Source organism: Arvicanthis niloticus, chromosome 23, assembly GCF_011762505.2.
Source record: "Arvicanthis niloticus isolate mArvNil1 chromosome 23, mArvNil1.pat.X, whole genome shotgun sequence".
In the NCBI taxonomy this organism is placed as follows: Eukaryota; Metazoa; Chordata; class Mammalia; order Rodentia; family Muridae; genus Arvicanthis; species Arvicanthis niloticus.
Window position 1 is genome coordinate 1,531,243 of NC_133430.1, and position 20,103 is coordinate 1,551,345.

General features: G+C 40.9%; 1 protein-coding gene across 1 annotated transcript in view; it reads left to right on the forward strand.

The window, feature by feature from the left end:
• Positions 1-1,169: 1,169 nt before the first annotated feature.
• Positions 1,170-20,103, forward strand: part of Sp4 (Sp4 transcription factor) — a 62,395-nt gene continuing 43,461 nt past the window's right edge. The window contains exons 1-3 of the mRNA XM_076920921.1: positions 1,170-1,443; positions 1,863-1,972; positions 2,477-4,031. Coding sequence (XP_076777036.1) covers positions 1,437-1,443; positions 1,863-1,972; positions 2,477-4,031 — 1,672 coding nt within the window. The 5' untranslated portion in view covers positions 1,170-1,436. The remainder of the gene's footprint in view (positions 1,444-1,862; positions 1,973-2,476; positions 4,032-20,103) is intronic.

Sequence of the window (20,103 nt, forward strand, 5' to 3'; positions counted from 1 at the left end):
TCAGGCTTTCCCTTGCCCAGACAACCTTGTGAGACCTCTAGGAGCGAGATGCGCGCCAAGAACGCAGACTCTAAGGCGCACTCGTGGCTACCCTAGATGACAGTCACCGTTCTGTACCAGCAGCCAGCCAGAGATACAAGAAATAATATGGAAGCTCCTGCTCGGTGGGAACACAGGCCTCGAGCTCGGACCAGAGGCCCGGGCTAGCTAGGTGAGCAAAGAAAGCAGGGCAAAGGGGATGTTCCCTAAGTCAGCTTCATTCAAACCCTGAGGACAGCAGACCCCGCCTCCCAACACCTCCGCACGCTCAATCGCCGCGCGCTCCGGGTGTGAGCTCGCCCCGCGGGGAGCGGCTTTCAGCTGAGGGGGCGGTGGCAGAGGCGGTTCGGGCAGCCCCGCTCGGCCCATAGGCCCAGGCAAACAACACCCATTTCTCCCTCCCCCGCTGGGTTCAACTCCCACTCGGCCCCGGCCACGCCCTGCTGCCACCGCCCCCTCGGGCAGCACTAGGCTCCGCAGCCAGGCCGCGCTCGGGGGCGGGAGGAAGGCGGTGCCTCAATAGGATAGTCGTCAGAAACTACAAGTCCCGAAAACCTTTGCGGCAGAGGCCCGCCTGCCTCCTCCCACGACTCACTGCGCGTCAGCGGCCTCATCCAATGAGAGCCTAGCCAGGGAAAAAGGGCGCCCGGGTCCGGATGCGCCTTAGGAAAGCCATGCTCACGCCGAGGGGGCAGCTGGCAGTCCACTCAGCGCTCGGGATCGCAGGGAGCTTACGCGTCTCTGCGCTCGCCCCGTTCCTCTCCCTTAAGCCCAGTTCCATGTCTTTCTTCCGCGGCCCCTCGCAAGATGCTGCGGCGCGTTTTTGAGTGGAGGGCGCCGGGAACTGAGTAGGGGGCGGGATATCCTGAGACAACAAGTTTGGCTGTATGGAGGGCCTGCCGGCAGCAAACCGCAGCTAGCTCACCGAGAGGGCACGCGCCGCGGGCCGAGAAAGCAGAGGCCGAACAGAAGCGAGCACCAGCCGGGCAAAGGGGAGGAGAAAGGGCGGCCCCAGCGCCCCGGCCCCGGCAGGTCGGCGGCCAATCCGCTGGGGGAAGGGGTGGAGAGTCGGCGGGGCCGGCGGAGGCAGGCCGAGGGGGGTGGGGAGTCGCGGCGCTCGCACCGCCCTGGCTCCGCCCCCGGGCCCGCGCCGCCGCCCTCGCCGCGCGCCGCCGCTGTCAATCAAGGGCGAGTCAGCCGGGCTCGGGCGGAGAGAGGAGCTGCTACGCCACAGCCCAGCGGCGGCCATTCGCGGAAAAAGAGGCAGAGCCTGTGCCAGCTACAGCCTCCTCCGAGCCACCGCGGGCGGGCGGGACCGGCCTCTCCTCCCGCCTCGCCCCCACCCCCACCCACCTCTATCCCAGTGTCTCTGAGAGGGTTTGTCCTGTTAATGCGGGATGAGCGGTACGTATTCTCCACCCCCCTCGGTCTCCTTCACCGCCTCCCTTCGTCCCTCCCTCCCCAGACCCTGCTCGCTTCCCCCTCCCCCGGGGCCGCGGAGATGCTGGAAGGGGAGGAGGAGAGGGCGGGAGGGAACCAGGGGGAGGGAAGGAGGGTTGTGTTTTGTCTTAATGTCTGAGCTAGAACAACCTCCTTCTGGGTGTTGCTCTGGAGCCTATGGGTCGGGTTTCAAACCACGTTTCGTGAGAGCCCCCTCCTCCCTGCCCTCCTTCTCCCCCACCCCCTGCCGGTGTGCACGGATCGCGGGTTTACGGAGATTAATGTTCAGGAGGAGGGAGGGGGATGAAGGGAGGAGAACGAATAATAATAATCCTAATAACCTGTTGTCGTGTGTGTTGGTGGTGGTGGGGGGGTTGTTGCAGATCAGAAGAAGGAGGAGGAGGAGGAGGCGGCAGCGGCGATGGCTACAGAAGGAGGGAAAACCTCTGAGCCAGAGAATAACAATAAAAAACCCAAAACCTCAGGCTCCCAGGTAAAAGCAAACATTAAAAGAAAATTCAACAAAAAGCTTTAGGGAGGAGAGGGAGTTATGCCCTTTAAATATCCAGAAGTAAAGAGCAGAATAAAAATGTTTATCCATTCAAGCATCTTTCTGAGTGAGGAAGTTATATCGTAAATTAGTGAAGATTTCTCATAGTTGAGGCTACAACAATGTTTATATTACATCAGGAATTCATGCTGTTAGAAAACGGTATCTATTTCCCCAAGGGCATTTTGAGTTTAGAAGAATAACACTTGAAGAAAGTTTGCCAGAAAATTCCTTTTTATTTAAACTTTATGTAACAGGACTTGCCTTTTTATTCATTAGCTTCTACCACCTGCTTTTGTTCATATTTCCTTTTTAATTCTGCTGCCTATTGAGTGTGTTCTGATACTTAGAGCTCTCAAAATAAATAACCCCCTCCCGACTGCTGGCTTCCACTAAATCCGCCCACTTTTTTCCCCTCCCTCTCCTTTCCCCTCCCATTTTGGGTAGGACTCTCAGCCCTCTCCTCTGGCTTTACTGGCAGCTACTTGCAGCAAAATAGGGACTCCTGGTGAAAATCAAGCAACTGGACAACAGCAGATTATTATAGATCCAAGCCAAGGATTGGTGCAACTTCAGAATCAACCACAGCAGCTAGAACTGGTGACAACGCAGCTTGCTGGAAACGCTTGGCAACTTGTTGCCTCCACTCCTCCTGCTTCAAAAGAAAATAACGTTTCTCAGCCAGCTTCTAGTTCATCTAGTTCTTCCAGCAGTAATAACGGGAGTTCCTCCCCTACAAAAACTAAATCAGGTAATCCTTCCACCCCTAATCAATTTCAAGTCATACAAGTACAGAATCCAAGTGGTAGTGTACAGTACCAAGTGATCCCCCAACTTCAGACGGTGGAAGGTCAGCAAATTCAAATCAATCCAACTAGTAGTTCATCTCTACAGGATTTGCAGGGTCAAATTCAGCTCATTTCTGCAGGTAATAATCAAGCTATCCTCACGGCTGCTAACAGGACAGCTTCTGGGAATATCCTTGCTCAAAACCTGGCAAATCAGACAGTTCCAGTACAAATTAGACCTGGTGTTTCAATACCATTGCAATTGCAGACCCTTCCTGGTACTCAGGCTCAAGTTGTAACAACCCTACCAATTAACATTGGAGGAGTGACTCTAGCTTTGCCAGTAATAAATAACGTGACTGCTGGAGGAGGGACTGGACAAGTCGGCCAGCCTACTACTACTACTGATAGTGGGACTTCCAATGGGAATCAGTTAGTTTCTACGCCCACCACCAGCACTGCTACCGCCAGTACTATGCCTGAATCACCCCCTTCCTCTACTACCTGCACAACCACTGCATCAACATCTCTGACAAGCAGTGACACATTAGTGAACTCAGCAGACACGGGCCAGTATGCAAGCACATCAGCCAGTAGTTCTGAACGCACCATTGAAGAACCACAGACACCTGCTGCTACTGAGTCTGAAGCCCAGAGCTCCAGTCAGCTTCAGTCCAACGGGATACAGAATGCACAGGATCAGTCAAATTCTCTTCAGCAAGTACAGATTGTAGGCCAGCCTATCCTGCAGCAAATCCAGATCCAGCAGCCTCAGCAGCAGATTATTCAAGCTATCCCGCCACAGTCATTTCAGCTCCAGTCAGGGCAGACGATTCAGACCATCCAGCAGCAGCCTTTGCAGAATGTTCAACTTCAAGCAGTGAACCCGACTCAGGTGCTTATCAGGGCTCCAACTTTAACACCTTCAGGGCAAATCAGCTGGCAAACTGTCCAGGTCCAGAATATTCAAAGTCTTTCAAATTTGCAAGTTCAGAATGCCGGGTTATCCCAGCAGTTAACCATCACCCCAGTGTCTTCAAGCGGTGGCACAACTCTTGCTCAGATTGCTCCTGTGGCTGTTGCTGGCGCCCCAATAACTTTGAATACTGCCCAGCTTGCATCAGTGCCTAACCTTCAGACAGTGAGCGTTGCCAACCTGGGTGCTGCGGGTGTTCAAGTTCAGGGAGTCCCAGTAACAATCACAAGTGTTGCAGGTAAGCTACATCTTTTTAACCCATTATTAAAAGGGATTAGTAACAGAGTTATTGCTCCAGGCTATCTTTTAGGTTTGACACACTTCTGATGTACATAAACTGGAGAGGGGTAGAAAACTGGACTCTTACAACCAGTAACTGTATGTAGTTACCACCATGACCTCTTTTGTAGCTTTTAGCACTCAGTTTGGTGTGTTGAGTTTGGTAAATAATTAAATTATTTAATAAAGCATCATTTTCTGATTAGAGCCATAATTATAGAAATCATATTTGAGTACACTTGAACTCTGGGAAGATGAGCTCATCTCTTTGATGGAAAGTTGGTTTAACTTGCATTGGTATATGGTTGTGAGTTTGTAGTATGTTAATCCCGTCGTGTAATAAGGCTTTTTTAATTGGGCCTTCTTACATTTCAACATTTTGTCTTTAAGGTAATTTTGTTTTAATGTATAGTAGCTTTAAACTAGATACTGTTGTAGTTAAGATAGAAATTTAAGTTGCAAATTGTTTCATTAAGTTTTTATGTCTTTTGTTGCATTCAGGATTGTGACTTTAATGGTCTTTTGGTATATAAAATTTAAGGAAAAGTCTTATTGTCCTTGTATTATCTGAACATGTCTAGTGTGAAGTTGGTGAAAAGCAATTAAAAATGTAGGTAGTAAAATGTCATTAACTTGAACTAATGGTGGCCATGTTGTTTTAAACCAGCTATAAAAGCAGTTGCTATTTCTTATCAATATAATTAGATAACTTCTAAAGTACTTTAAAAAAAAAAAAACGTAGTTCCATTAAGTAGTATAATATTTTGGGGAGCAGTCATATTTTACCAATACTTAGACTTCATTGATTCTGACTTAGTGAAAACTGACTGTGATTTTAGAACCTTTGATCTTTTCAAGTTTTGTTAACTAAAAAATTCTATTTTGGGAATTTAAGATGACTATGCTTTTCCTTTTTGAATGTCCTATCTTAAAATAATATGCAGAAAAATTAAGATAAGGTTCTTCACAGTTAATAATTCAAGCCAATGTGTGCTTGTAGAATTCTGTTATCCGTAGAGAGCCCGTCCATTCAGGAGAACTCAAATACTTCTAGGTCAGCACCACCCAATAGAACGTTGTGTGATGTTTGAGATGTTGTGTCTCTGTCCTATCTGGTGTTATCCACTAGTTATGGAGTGATCAAACACATAAAGCATGGTGAAAATGGCCTGAGGAATTGAATTTTAAGTTTTATTTAAGGAGACACATTTAGCTGGTGGCTCTTACGTTGACAGTGTACGTCGCCAGTATACTGGGTGTGATTCTTCCACTAACACTTTTAGTATCCAAGTATGTAAGTGATGATTGTGTTTCCAGTCCTTACTCTGCATAGTTCCTGCTCATACTAAACATTAATGCTAAGTGAAGACTTCCGAACAGTGTCTGGTTTTGGTGGTTTGAATCATAGTTTGCATTGTCAAAGCAGAAATTATTTACATTTCATCTTGCTTCTAAATGTTACTGAATTGTGGTTCATAGCATAGAGTAATTTATAATCTAGGTTACAAATGGTCAGTTTTTCTGCTCTCTAATTAATATCTTGCAATCCAGAGGTTTCCTCTTACTAACTGAAGATAATTCAATTTTCTGACCCCTCCCCCCCAACTCCTGGAATGTTGAATTATAAATAATGTAAGATGCAGGTTCTAGGAGTAAAATTTGGGGGCAGAAGTAAGTAGAATAGCAAAATAATTTGCCTTTTAGATTTTCCAGATGATTCTTAAACTCCATGAAGTTTGGGAATCAAGGGTCTAATCAACAGTGAATCAGAAGGCAGAATGTGGAAGCCACTGGGTGCTAAGCCAGTACATATGTGCCCCAGAACATGTTTTACTGGCACGTATGCCGTTTTAGTCCCTGCATTGCCCATACCCCAATGACTATTCCAGATACTCCCACTAGATATGTTATTCTTCTATTTTTCATGGGCACATTTTTTTTTTACATAGTTTAAGAGATCTCCTTAAATGTATAAGGAATACTTTACATATGAAGAGTTTCCTCCCCACTGAAATCCAACCATTTAAAATTTTGTTGATACTTAAAAGAGATGACTGTAATATAAAGAGTAGAAATAGACCCTGATTTAAGTTCAGCGAATTTAAGCTTAGCTGTTAGCAGTTTTATACCTTTATCTAACAAATAAGCTCTTGATAGTATTCTTTGAAGGTTTGTAACATGGGAGCAATGCCCCAGAGTGGTTATAGTGAATCTAGTGAAATTGCCTTGTTTTCATTAATTTCTTTTGGTTTTACATTTAAAATACACCAGAAGCTGAATTCTAAGTACTTTCTTAAAATGAGGGAGATAACATGCCTACATCCCCTTTATAAATGAGCCCTAGTGTAGAGTTAATACTTTGGGTCCTCAGTTTCTGTTATCTCATATTTTCCTTCCAGTATGGTGGTGTTGAATTTATGGGAAAATATTCACTGTTCATATTCACAACTTTTAAGAATGTTATTTTACTTTTAATTGATACATAATTCATGTACATACTTGTGGGATACAATGTAATATTTCAGTACACTACACAGTCTGTAATGATACAGTCAAGTTGCCTATGTCATCCATCACCTTAGACATTTGTCATTTGTTTTGGGAACAGTCAAAATTCTGTTTGCTACTCAATTCCTGTCAACCATAGCTATCCTACTCTGTTGTAGTTGAGCATTAGACATTATTCCTGGTTAAGTAACCATATCCACTTCCCTTCTTCCCAACTGCTCCTTCATTCTGGTAACCAGTGTTTTAGTCACTACTTTCATTTTTCCTTTTCAGACAGGGTTTCACTCAGTCCAGGTTGGCCTTCACATTCACTAGGTAGCTGAGGTAGGGCTCAACCTCTTTCCTAATCCTAATTCTACTTCCCCAGTGCTGCACCACCATGCCTGATTTATAGAGTACTGGGATCAAACTCAGGGTTTCATATATGCTGAGCTGCATGCCTGGCCCCCTCTTTTTTTCTTTTCTTATTTTTTTTAAACAATGTTTTAGCTTCTACATATAAGTGAAAATATGCTCATGAAAAATATCAGTGCTTGGAAAAATTGTTAATTACCTTTGACAGAATAATGTCTAGCTCATGAACAAGACTTAAAAATTTTTTATGGTCCAGGTTCATTTTACCTTTTCAGGAAGTGGAGGAGGTTAGGGTTAGAAAGGCAGTCAGATGAACCCAGATTTTGAAGCTGGGGCTTTCATGCTTTTATGAAATGACATCTTTTTGGTTTTCCCTTGGTAATATATTCAGTAAAGTATCTTTTTTGCTCTGGTCTCATCTGAAAATCCTGATTTCTAGGCTCAGCATCTATCATCTAATTATTTAGGAGTGTAGTCATAATTAGATACTTGTACCCTCTGCTATCTTCATTTTCTTGTTGGGGAGATGAATTTGATGGATAACAACAGTGTTTATTGACCTTTATTTCAAGCAGATGTGGTGGTTTGTACCTTTAATCTCAAGCAGAGGTGGCAGAGGTAGGTGGGACTCTTGATTTAACTAAGTAAGAATAGAAGTTCTGCCAGTATCCTTCAGTGCCCTCTGGTCTCCGGGAGTTACATCACTTTATAAATGAGAGTTAGTAGGGACTCTTGGTTTCTATCTCAGTTATTAACCAAGAGTGGTGCACACTATCATGACATAGTCCTTCTGCTTGATTAAGTGGCTGTTTGTCAGTTTCAGTTGAAATTAAATTTTTATGCTAATTTTTCCATAAAGGGAAGGTTGACACCTGATAAGATGTTGCTGGCTATTCAAGAACTTGAGATATATATATTTCCTTTACTTTTCATAGGGAATTAAAGTCTAAAACCAGGGATATAGTTTGAAGCCAGGAATGGAAGTGCCAGTTCTTAATGACTTTAAAAATGGGAACCAGAGAACATAAAGCTTACATTTAATTTAAAAGTCCAAATCAACTTTTTAACATCTGCCCTTTTTTTTCTGAATTACTCAAAGTAGAAAATTGGCTTGAGATTTAACCCATATAGTGCTTTTCTTTGTTGTATATGCTATATTGGCGTGGATTTCCCTTTTTAGGCACCTGAAAACCATACTTGTATATATGATCCTCCCATGTGTGTTTGGTTATTTCCTTTTCAGATGAGTCATTCATTTCTGTTACCTTTTCAATAAAATCTTCTAATACTGGGTCAATAGATTGGGCTGCATTATAAGGAACTTAAGTTTAGTTTCTTAACTATCAGTTTGACTTTAGCCTTCAGAAACTTTTTTTTTTCATAGAAGATAAAATGTACCATATAAAGCCACATTAATTTTTAAAGGACATCTATGCTGGCTAGCTTTATGTTCACCTGACACAGGCTAGTCACCTGAGAGGAGGTAACCTCAATTGAGAAGAATGCCTCCATAAAATTGGGCTGTATGCAGGCCTGTAGGGCATTTTCTTAGTCAGTGATTGATGTAGGAGAGCTCAGCCCATTGTGGTTGGGCCATCCCTGGTTTACTGGTCCTGGTTCCATAAGAAAGCAGGCTGAGCAAGCCATGGGGAACAAAGCAGTAAGCAGCACTCCTCTGTGGTCTCTGCATCAGTTCCTACCTTCAAGTTTGAGTTCCTGCCTCGGCTTTGCTCAGTGGATTGTGACTCAAAATATAAGCCAAATAAACCCCAAGTTGTTTTTGGTCTGGTATTTTATCACAGCAATACTAACCCTACCTAAGACAACACATGTTTGGGTGGGATTGAAGGGCAAAGGAAGAACATTTACCTCCTTTTCAAATTGTTTGTTTTGTCTTTTTAAATGACTGGGTCTCTCTGGCTATGAGTTTGAGGCTGGCTTCATATTCACATTAAGCCCAGGTGGTCTTGCACTTGTGATCCAACTTGTCAGGGGTGCTAAGGTTCAAGTGTTCTGACTGGTGATCAGTTTCTAATTTGTAGAGTATGTAAGTAATACTTAAGGAATATTGGGACAAGCATTAAGACAGAGTGAAAAGAAAATAGAAAAGGAAGCATGATTGGAAAGGAAGCTAGGGAGGATACCATGGGTAGATCTTGAAGAAATAGATTTACCAACTGATACCTTTTTAGTTGGAAAAGACCTTGGAGATAATAGCTTACAGTTGTGACCTTTTCATATTGCTATGAAAGTTTATTTTACTGTTCTGAGTGAAGACAGAGATATGGGTCAGGCTCTCCAGTGCTGCAGTGAGTACCTGAGTATGACTCATAAAGCACTGACATAGACATGTGTGCTTTTCTGATCTGGCATGCACATAATGTGTGCTGCTGAGGGAATGAGCAAACATTGTCAGAGGAAGGTGTGCATGGTGAGAGGAAAGCTTAATGAAACTGAAATTACTAAGGCAAGTTAAGATATACTTGAAGCTTGGCATGGTGGTGTACACCCTTTGATCCCAGCACTCAGGGAGCAGAGGCAGGTGGATGGATCCCTGTGAGTTTGAAGCCATCCTCATCTACAAAGCAAGTTCCAGGACAGCCAAGACTCTGTTACACAGTGAAACCTTGTCTGGAAAAACCAAATATATGAATGTATATGTATACATATATACAGAAACCTCCCTCTCTCCTCCCCATCATTCTTTAGCCCAATTTAGAAATGAACAAACAAGCTGAGAAGGGTTAAATGATATGTGTCTTGGGCAGAGCCCATCATCTTGACGTCTGCTCAGGTTAGGGCTGTTTTTCCACCTTATTTTTAGCTTATCCAAATCTTTTATTAGTATGTGAGAAAATAAAACTGAACTTAGGACTTAGAGAATTAGAATTATCCTGTTTGTCTTCTCATGGATAGACTGTCCCTGTCTCTCCTGAATATCCAGTGCTAGCATAATAAATATAATATTGTTGAAAAATACAGCTCTCTAGGTCCGTTGTTACTGAACTTAATGGTAGGACATAGGTGGTATTATTTTTCTCATCTTGAAAGACTAAATTTAAGTGGATAGGGTGTCTCAGGCCAATAATCTTAGCATTCAAGAGAGGCTTGGGCAGGAAAGTTGCCATGAATTCGAGGCCAGCATAGCCTACATAATTAATTTCACCACGGCTTGGACTACACAGTTTCTATATCAAAAAAATAAAAATAAAAAAGTTTATATCTAATGATATTAGAAAATTCTGTGTATGATCCTTGGGCCAACGACATTTTTTTTTTTTTTTTTTTTTGAAACAATAGCTAGAAGTGGATTTTAAAAAAAAAAAAAAAAAAGGCAAAAGGATCTTGCTATGTAGCCCAGGCTAGCTGTAAACTCACTAGAATGTCCAGGCTGACATCATACTTTGACCAAGCCTTCCTGGACTGGGATGCCATGGTGGTGTACATCATATGTGGGCATTTTTAAAAAGTGTTGCCTGTGGAGGAAGAAAGTAAGCATTTACTGTACCTCACGTGTTAGGTGCTGAGTTTATGTTCATAATATTAGCCAGACAGTACAGTTTTATGGGTGGGTGTTATATCCATCTTACCACCTGTCTCACTGATCTTTAATTTCTTTAGGAATGAATATCTTTTGCCAGTCAGTGGGAGAGTGACAATTTAGTGTCATGTTTGATTCTAGGACTACTAAATAACAGACAGAAGTCTGCAAGGATAAGGCCACTGAAAAAGGGGGTCTTGTCTCTGTCCTCTCTTTATATTACACAGTTTTCCTTAGCCTTACCAATTGTAGAAGGTATATTTTTATTGGATATTTTATTTATTTACAATATAGATGTCATCCCCTTTCCCCATTTCCCCTCCCTAGAACCGCCTATTCTATACCCCTTCTTCCTCTATGCTTTTATACCATTTTGATTACATGCATGTAATAAGGTCAGTTCTAGGTTGAGGCTCTAGTAATACAATAGATGCAAATAGTCGAGGAACAAGCAATGTAATAAACATAGATAGTCAAAGAAAAGGCAAGGCATTAAACCCAATCACATGAACACTCCTGTGATCACTGTTTCTAAAGGCTTATCGTGATGTCCAAATTATCTGAGCCTACTTCCCTATCCTTGCCCAAGGTCATTTTCATGTCTAAAGCCTACTTCCTTGTTCTAGTCTAAAATTTAGAATCCTGTCTGAAATTACTTCTTTGTTTTGGCCTAATATTTAGATTCCTGCCTGAGATTACTTCTTTGTTCTAGTCTAATGTCAGATTCCTGCTTGAAGCCTCCTACTTCCTTGTCCTTGGCCAATGTCATATTCCTGTCAAGCAGCCCCTTTCCTTGTCCTTGGCCCATGTCAGCTTCTTGCCAAGCAGCCCCAAAGGCTCTCCACCTCTCCCCCTTTTTTATTTCGTTAACAAGACTGAGCCTGTCTTAGGTCATTCTGACAAGAATGCCTTCCTTACCAGTCATGAAATATGCATTATCAAAGGCAATGCACTTATGTCTTAGGTTAGTAAGGCTCTGTGCAGACTCTTACCTGTCCTTGGCTTGCCAGCCTGTTAATTTAATAAGTTTGTCAGGGGGTCCATTTTCAGATTTAAGCCATGTACTTTGGCTACCAACATGTTGATGTTGTTAAAGATAAGCTTTAACACGATGGGATGGGCAGGAATAAAAGTATTCCCAGAACAAGAAGGGCTAGCCTGATCAAGCTATATATGCTATTCCTGAGGTTTGTCCAAAATGGAAATACTGAGCTCAGGCCATGGATAATTTTATCAGATTATCTGCAGTATCAGAGGTCAACAGAGCAGCATTCTTTAAATTCATAATCTCATTATGCAAAGTTAACATATCCAGAGAGGTGTTAGGATTATGCCAAATATCCTACAGGTGTCTTTAAACTTTTTTCTAATTATAATGACAATCATTGTGAATTTCAAAAGTAACACTACTCCAATAATATTTGTCATGACACTTGGGATGGCTCCTAACTCTTGAACCCTGAATCTCCTTCAGATAATTTGAATGGGTTACAGAGCATCATTCATTGTTCCAGATACCTATATAAATTCTTTTGTATACTCAATACATTAGTATTGGAATAATGACTGGGGAGATGGGTAAAGCAGATAAGATACTCCACTTAAAGTAGGGGGAATTATATACCCACAGGATGGAAAGCCTGACTTTGGCAGCAGGACTAGTGCAAATTGAATTTCCTGGCTTAATGTGGGTTGAAATTGAAGCTTTGTTTGTATTCCTTGTGTTTGTCTGACCGCTGCTGCACTGCTGTGTGTAGTCCTAGGTGGCACATTTTCATTGGGTTAATAATAAGCTGGTGATCATGGCAAGGATTCTGGGGTGAAGAAGAGAAAATACTTAATACTAGCAATAATCAGAGTGAGGGTTTTTACTGCTAAATAGAAACAAGAGGAGATATGATGATGTCTTTAGTCTTTAAAATAGAAATAGTTCTGTTTTTGACCCTGGGAAACAGAGTATGTTTGTGTTACATATTTACAGAGGAGAGCAGGGGCAGGAATGAGACAGAGCTGTACACTAATGGGATGATCTGTTTCTTAGGTAGTTATCTCTTATCACTAAAGGCTGGATAACCCATATGTTAGAGATTGTAGAATATGGAAGAATTGCTCATGCCATGTAGAAAGTTTGATTTGATCTAATTCTAAAACCTAAGAGCATGGATTTGTGAATTTCTTGTTCTATATTGGGTAAGTCTGTTTAGCCCATGGCCAGAGCACATAACTCTTAAACTTACATGGTCATATAACCAGGAATGGAGGATGGTTAGGGTGACATTACATTTATTATTATAAAAGTGATATAAGGTCATCTCTATTATTCAATGAGTGTATTAATTTAGTTCACAAGTATGTTTCTGCTCTCTGTTACGTTTAGAATTTTTAGTATTAGTTTGATGAGTGGGAAAGCATTAATATCTTTATATGCATTTTTAGTGTCCAATACTGAGTTTGTAGTTGAGTTTCTTTTGAGTCTTTAACTATAGCTGTTTGATGTTACCACTTCAGGATGAATGGTGTGATTGTGCTTTCATAAGTGAATTAGAACAGGTGGAAATGCAGGATACTAATTGAGCCCTAACTCCTTGAAGCACTCCCAGTTTTAAGTTTGTTTGTTTAAAAGATGGAATATACAGATCCAGAATGCATGGGGTTTCTGTTTTTCTTTGTTTTGTTTGTTGTTTTATGGGCTCAAAATATTGACTAGGGAAGTATTTTTAAATATTTAGACCAAAGGGCATTTTGAGTAAGAAAGAAGAATGGAAATTCAAGTATATGAAGGTTCTTTTCCCTCAGGGATGGTAATATGTTTGATTAGAGAGGCATGGGCTCCTGTAGTGTGTTTATTTTTGGTTACTACAGACACAGGTAACAAGACTAGGAATTAAAACTTAGATTTTGCTCAGATGCTAACCTCCATTAATGGTTCCATTAGCTGTTACTGGGCAAACATGTCCCTTCTTTACTTACAGATGAGACCAGATAAAATGTTTAGGCAGAGCTTTTATATTATAATTAAAACTATTTGTGTAAGGAAGTAACATGGTAACATCTCTATGGAGTACCATTCACTAGAAGAATGTAAAATAGTCAAGTGGGGAAACACTACTTTAGTTGTCAATATTTTTATTTTTATGAGTTATATATCTTGAGTGAAATTTGTAAAACAGAGATCAGAAAGCTTTGGTAAAGTACAACCAAGGATTCTGGGATAGGTATGTCTACAAGCATACCAGAAGCCATGTACTTTCTTGTAGTAAAAAGTAAATATCTGCTTTTTTTCTTAGCTTTGCCCTGGACGCCTTTCTTCAAAGGATGCTGGTGTTAGGGACATACAGCTTAAGTACATGATACACTTGTATGGATCTGCAACTGCCTGAAAATGTTTAAGTACACTTTTAAGTACTGGTTTTTGAAGTGTAAAAAATAGCATAAGAGTTCAGAGACTGGTGAGTTTGGGGAAGAGATGCATATAGGTAAAGCATCCTGTGCTAGAGATAGGACTTTAAACAGGCCTCAATGATTGGACTGCAAAATGGACTTTGAGCCTATAGGAGTGGAGAGGTGAAGTATCTAGAGTCAAGCCACTGAACTTGGGAATGCTAACTGGGACTGAAAATTGGAAAGGCATAAAACCCTCACAGGGAGATTTATGGCTAACACACAAGTATGGTGATCTCTTTTGTGCACTCTATAGAATAGGCTTGCTGTAGCATAGTTTGAGGGTGCACTCAGCAGCCTGCCTCACCTCACTTCAGAAGTTGTTAAAAGATTTTAGTGTTTCAAATTATATTTATTGGAGTATATATTTATTACAGCAGAAAACCTGTAGCTGGTAGGGTAGCACATTCCTATAATCTTAGAGTTGAGGTAGGAGGCTGAGCTAGGATAACAAGTACCAGCACCAAGTCATCACAGACAAGAAAGTATAGCAGAGAAGCCAGGAGGCCAGTTAAAAGGATGCTGTCAGAGTAACTAAGTCATGTAGTGACAAAGGCTGCGACGATGAAGTAAATGGTTATTACGAAAAATATTATTGATATGAAAGAAATGGCAAAAATTAAATCAAGACCTAAGGTGTTCTTTCTGCTTTGTGTGTTTGCATTGTAATGGGCACTGAGAACCTGAAGCTGAGGGGACTGCTTCCCCACCCTGGACACCCCACCCCACCACAGGATATGTACTCTATTGCAGAAAACCTTATAAGAATTAGGTTTTCATATTTAAAATCTTTTCAAATTAAAATACTTTAATAATCAAAGGCATTTGATACTTTAGTTAGCAGAATATTTTCTTATGGTAACTTGCATCTTAGACCAATTGAAATACATTTTTTTACTTTTAACATTTAGATTGCAATTATATTATATATGATTTTTATATACTTACATATATGTAATTATAATACCATGCAGTACTTACTTTTAAAAGCAATAAATGAAGGCTCTAGAAACCCATAAGAAAGAAGAATCAATCTCACATTATTTTGGGTGAGAATGAAGGGGGTACAACTAAAAGGTAAGCTTCCAGGTCAGGAGGAGAAAGAAGAGCATTTCTAGTTGTACATCCACATGTAGTTTGGGATTTCAATTAAGATTGTGTGTGTGTGTGTGTGTGTGTGTGTGTGTGTGTGTGTGTGTGTGTGTGTGTGTCTTTTGAGACTGGGTCTCACTATGTATATATAACCCTAGAACTTATGTGGATTAATTAGGCTGGCGTGAAATCAGGGATCCTTCTGCCTCTCTGCCTTTCTGCCTCTCTGCCTCTCTGCCTCTGCCTCCTCTGCTGCCTCTGTCTCTGCTGCCTCTGTCTCTGCCTCCCTCTGTGTAGCGGCCCTCTCCATTCCATGCTTGGCGGCCACTGTTTCCCAGCTCAAGCTGCCGCTTCGGTCTGTGGGTCAGGGTCTAGAGAGAGAGAGAGGGGGGGGGGGGATAAAGGGGAAGAGACACGAAGATTGGAGACAAGACAGAGGTTCTGATCAAGTCTCTAGTCTCGTTTATTGAAGGGAAATCTGGGGTATTTCTACACTTTTGCCACGTGCCTTGTAGGTGTTGATATGACATAAGCCTTACAGGCGTCTATATCATGGATAGTACGTGCATCTTATAGGCATGTATGGCATGGATAGCACTCGGACAGCACGCAAACTGCATGCCTTGCAGGCGTGGCTACCACGTGCGCCTTACAGGCATGTATGGCGTGGATAGCACGTGGATAGCACGTGAACTGCATGCCTTGCAGCTTGAGGCAGTAAACAGCAAAACAAAATATGTGGGATATCAGCTTCAGCTGTTGTAGGCTGTTGAAAAACAAGTCTCACGTCAGGGTATATGCCTCAAGATGGCTGCAAAGCTGATAGCCGCTTTCTGCTAAAAGTTGGCTTCCAACACCTCTGCCTCTGCCTCTGCCATTGCCACTGCCACTGCCACTGCCATTGCCATTAAAGGCATGTACTGCCATACCTGGCTTCAAGTAGTAATTTTTATGTGTAAAATTTATACATAAATCAAGGAATAATAATACATTTAGGATAGAATTATGAATTTCAGGTAGGTTGTAGTTCTGTCTTATTATATACATGTATGTAATATACCTTTGACCTCCAGTAAGCATTGTTTTTAGTGTCTGTTATCTTGATACTGAACAAAGAGAAAATACATAGATAGAGAGAACTTTGATTTCATAGGAGAATGGGGTCCTTGGAACAGAAGGAATGAGAATACAAGATCATAATAGAGAATAGTACTTAATAAAGGGAATACGCACACGCGCGCGCACACACACACACACACACACACACACACACACACACACACATGATTTATCTACTTTGGTAATTTCTTGATGATGAGAGTTTTAGAATAAATGGAAAACATGTTCTGTCCCTCTGAAATTACATAGATTCCTAGTAATGGAGCCAGTCAAAGGGGTTCAGTATGGTTTTATAAATGCTGAGTCCAGTCAGCATAGCTTTTTGTTTACAGAAGCAGAGCTGCTTATGCACAGGTGTATAGGAGACAGATAGTGATCTGTGCTGTGGTGACTGCCTGTACCTGGTGTGGGGCTGGAGGGATGACCTCTGTTCAGGTTTGGATAAGGAGGCCTACTCCAGGGAATTGAAGAAGAGAAAAGAGGGAAGATTTAGATGAGTATGATTCTTAAGTACTAACTGGATTGATTTAGGGGTCCCACATCAAGTGATTTATAAGTCTGATGGGCTTTTCCAGCTATCTTAGTCTGTATGTGAACTGATTTAAGATTTAAACAGTTGGCATTCTATAAATAATGACAGTATGTTTTTTGATTTTACTTTTACAAAGCATTCTGTGTTTCTATAAACTGTCTCTTTGTCTTCATTAGAATGTGTGTGTCTTGATTTTAATGATAGGTCAGGTAAACGGTTTTAGTCAGCCCTTAGTAAACTTAGTCATTTTGTGTACTTCTCAGTGGAAGACCATAACAGTCAGCAGATAGATACACCAGTGCTGTGCAGCTTGATGTGTTCCTTATGAACTCCCTATTATGAATGTCCCTAATGGGGAAGGAAATCTCCATTTTCTTTCAGGAATAAAAGTATTAAAAGGTACTCGTTAGCTGGTTTATATTTTGTCTGACATTTACTGTGTGTTTATAGTGCAGCGAGTGACACAGTAACTCATTTAATCTTTAGAGCACAGTGGAAGGTAAATATTGCTGCCATTCCTCCTCTCAGGTGTAAAAGCTAAAGTCTAGAGTGGAATAACTTGCTCAAGGCCACACAGTAAATGACCAACCCAGAATCTCAGCTCTGTGGCTCTAGAAATCTTGGTTTTTTACCACTGACTGTTTTTCTGTGTGTTGGCTGTATATTACAGTGTTTGATTCCTGTGGTTATTTGTAGAATTAACTCATTGTCTCTCACATGTTTAAGGACGCATGTTTACCCATCTCACAGTCCTGTAGAGAAGGCGATGATAGGGCCTTCACTTTCTAGAACTTGCAAGAAAGCAAAGCTGTCAGAGATTAGTCCTCATAGCTGAGACTATACAAATAAAAAGTTAGCAAGCAGGGGAAAAGCCCTTACAAGACTGCTAGGTAAACAGGCTTGTGCCCTGCAGCTAAGCAGCGGCATTTCACATGTGCTACTGTAACTGAGATACTGTAGTCTATTAGTGAGATATGGATCCCTGGGTTTTTAGCAGAGTGCTCTTTTTGCCCCCAGTGTGGTGAAGTGTATATACCAAACATGGAATTAGAATACAAAATATATGTCATGACTTTGAAGTCCTGTTTTGATTAGAAATTTAAGGCTAGTAAAAATAACGTTCTTGTCTACACACACTCACATGCATACACAAACTTTGAGTAAATTTTAAGAATCATTCTAAAAACATTACAAGAATATAAATGAAATTAGTTTTATATTTCATTTTCATTAATAGTTACATAACACTCCAAAGAATGTTTTACATTTCATAACACTCTTTATTAGAATATCATATCATGTTTTTAAAAGATGAAAATGTTTATTTCCTGAAGAAAATAACATTTAAAAAATGACTTTTAAGAAAACCCAGTGACTTTAAGAATTATATGCATAGAATTTATATTCTTTAGGTAATCCCATATGTCCACTTTTGGGAGAGCTCAGTAATAGGGATGATGTTCTTGCTTCTTACAATAACAAGATGTATTTTGTGTCTGCCACTACGTATGAGATACCATAGCTGGTGCAGGAGAAGCTGCTCTGTACTCATGGGGCTGTATTTTGTTCTCCATAAGCTTTGCTTTATCTCATTCTTAGGTTATTTGTAGGTTTTTGTTTTGTTCTACTTTGCAGTGTTGAGGATCAAACCCAGAGTCTCAAACACAGTAGACAACAAGCACGCTACTACTGACATCTATTCTAGGCCCAGGTTTTGTTGGGTGCCTGTGCATGTGCATGCATATGTGCATGTATGTGTTGGTGGAGATTGAATCGGGCCTTACCTGCCATATTCTCTGCCACTGAGCTAATAATACTGAGCATCCAGTGTTTTTAATAGATGATGAAATTAAGGCTAAAGAAGTTTAAATAATTTGTCAGTTATTAAAGAGTTAGTGAGTGGAGATATGGGAAAAGAACCAAAAGTCTATCTGGTTTTAAAACTTTTCTTGTTACTTTTTTAAGAGGTCTTTGAGGCCAGTGGAATTGTAGTTACCATAAAAACCTTAAAAGACTTTTCTCAATCTTGATTATAAACTACCAGTGAGAATTGATGAATTTACATTTTAAAGAGATTGATACATCAAAGCATGTGTGTGTGTGTGTGTGTGTGTGTGTGTGTGTATGTCTTTGTGTGACTGTGTGTGTGTGGAGAGACAGAGTAAATTTAATGTGCATGTTTTATTTTGTATATTGCTGGCTTTATGTATATGCCTATATTTATGTATGATAATTTGGGTCAATAAAAACACTGATGAAAAATTTAAGGAGATTAAGTTATATGCTTATTTAAAGCTTCCTCATTCCAACCTTATCTTATAATTAAAAATATTAACCCAATTTGGGATAGTCATTAAAAATCAGGTCAGCAGCTGCATGGTAGTTGTACATACCTTTAATCCCAGCACTTGGTATGCAGAAGCAGGCAGATCTCTGTGAATTTGAAGCCAGCCTGGTCTATAGAGCAAGTTCTAGGACAGCCAAGGCTACATAGAGAAACCCTGTCTCAAAACAAAACCAAACTAATCCAAACAAAAAAGTCAGCTCACCACTTTACGTCCCCACCCTTACCTTAAAACTACAAAGAAAACTTGATTATTGAAACCCAGGTATTCAGATGGCTTTCAGTGAATTTTTTCTTTGGTAGTTATCTGCAGTGGTAGTGATAACTGATGCACAAACTGAAACCACACATTTCATTCATAATCAGTCTGTGATGTGCAGAGGTAGCTGATGTGTAGGAAAGGACTCTGAGCTAAGTAGTAGGTTGTCTCTGCCTTTAAATTGTGTGCTTACGGGAATGGGATCTTGATACCAGCAGCAGCCACTGCCCCTCCTGTTCCTTCTGTTTTTTCTGCTCTTCCTCCCCTCCCCCACCCCTGTGTTTATTCTGGCCCCAGATTCCTGACCTTCCTCTTTCTACTCAAAGCAGGGCTAGAGGTGCAGGTGTGTGCCACCACCTATGTATACAATTGCTTGTTGTGGTTTGGTTTGGGGAGGAGGTTCTTTCATCTAAGTTAATACTATATGTATTTGTAAATTTAAATAGTGGTGATATTTCACTTATTGTTAAAATACTGTAATTTAAAGTATAAATATATGCCAGGTTAAACTTAATTTTAGGAGGTCAAGAGGAAAACTCAGGGTTCAAATGTTCATTCACTAATACTGCTAGTTTTAAAATTGATTACTTTCTGAACTTAAACTGTGAATGAGGCCTATGAGTAGTATTTCAAGAAATTGCAATTTTTTTTCCTTTTGGCAAATCTCACAAGTCTAATGTTCTCCTCTAAAGAGAACATATCTAGGCTTGAGTCATTACTATTACCAGAATGTTTAGGAAATGATTTCTTTGCTAGCATCCTTGTAAATACACGCAAACCCAGCCAAAGGAACAGCACATTTGAGTGTGCCTAAACCCTGGGCACTCAGATTGTCATCTGG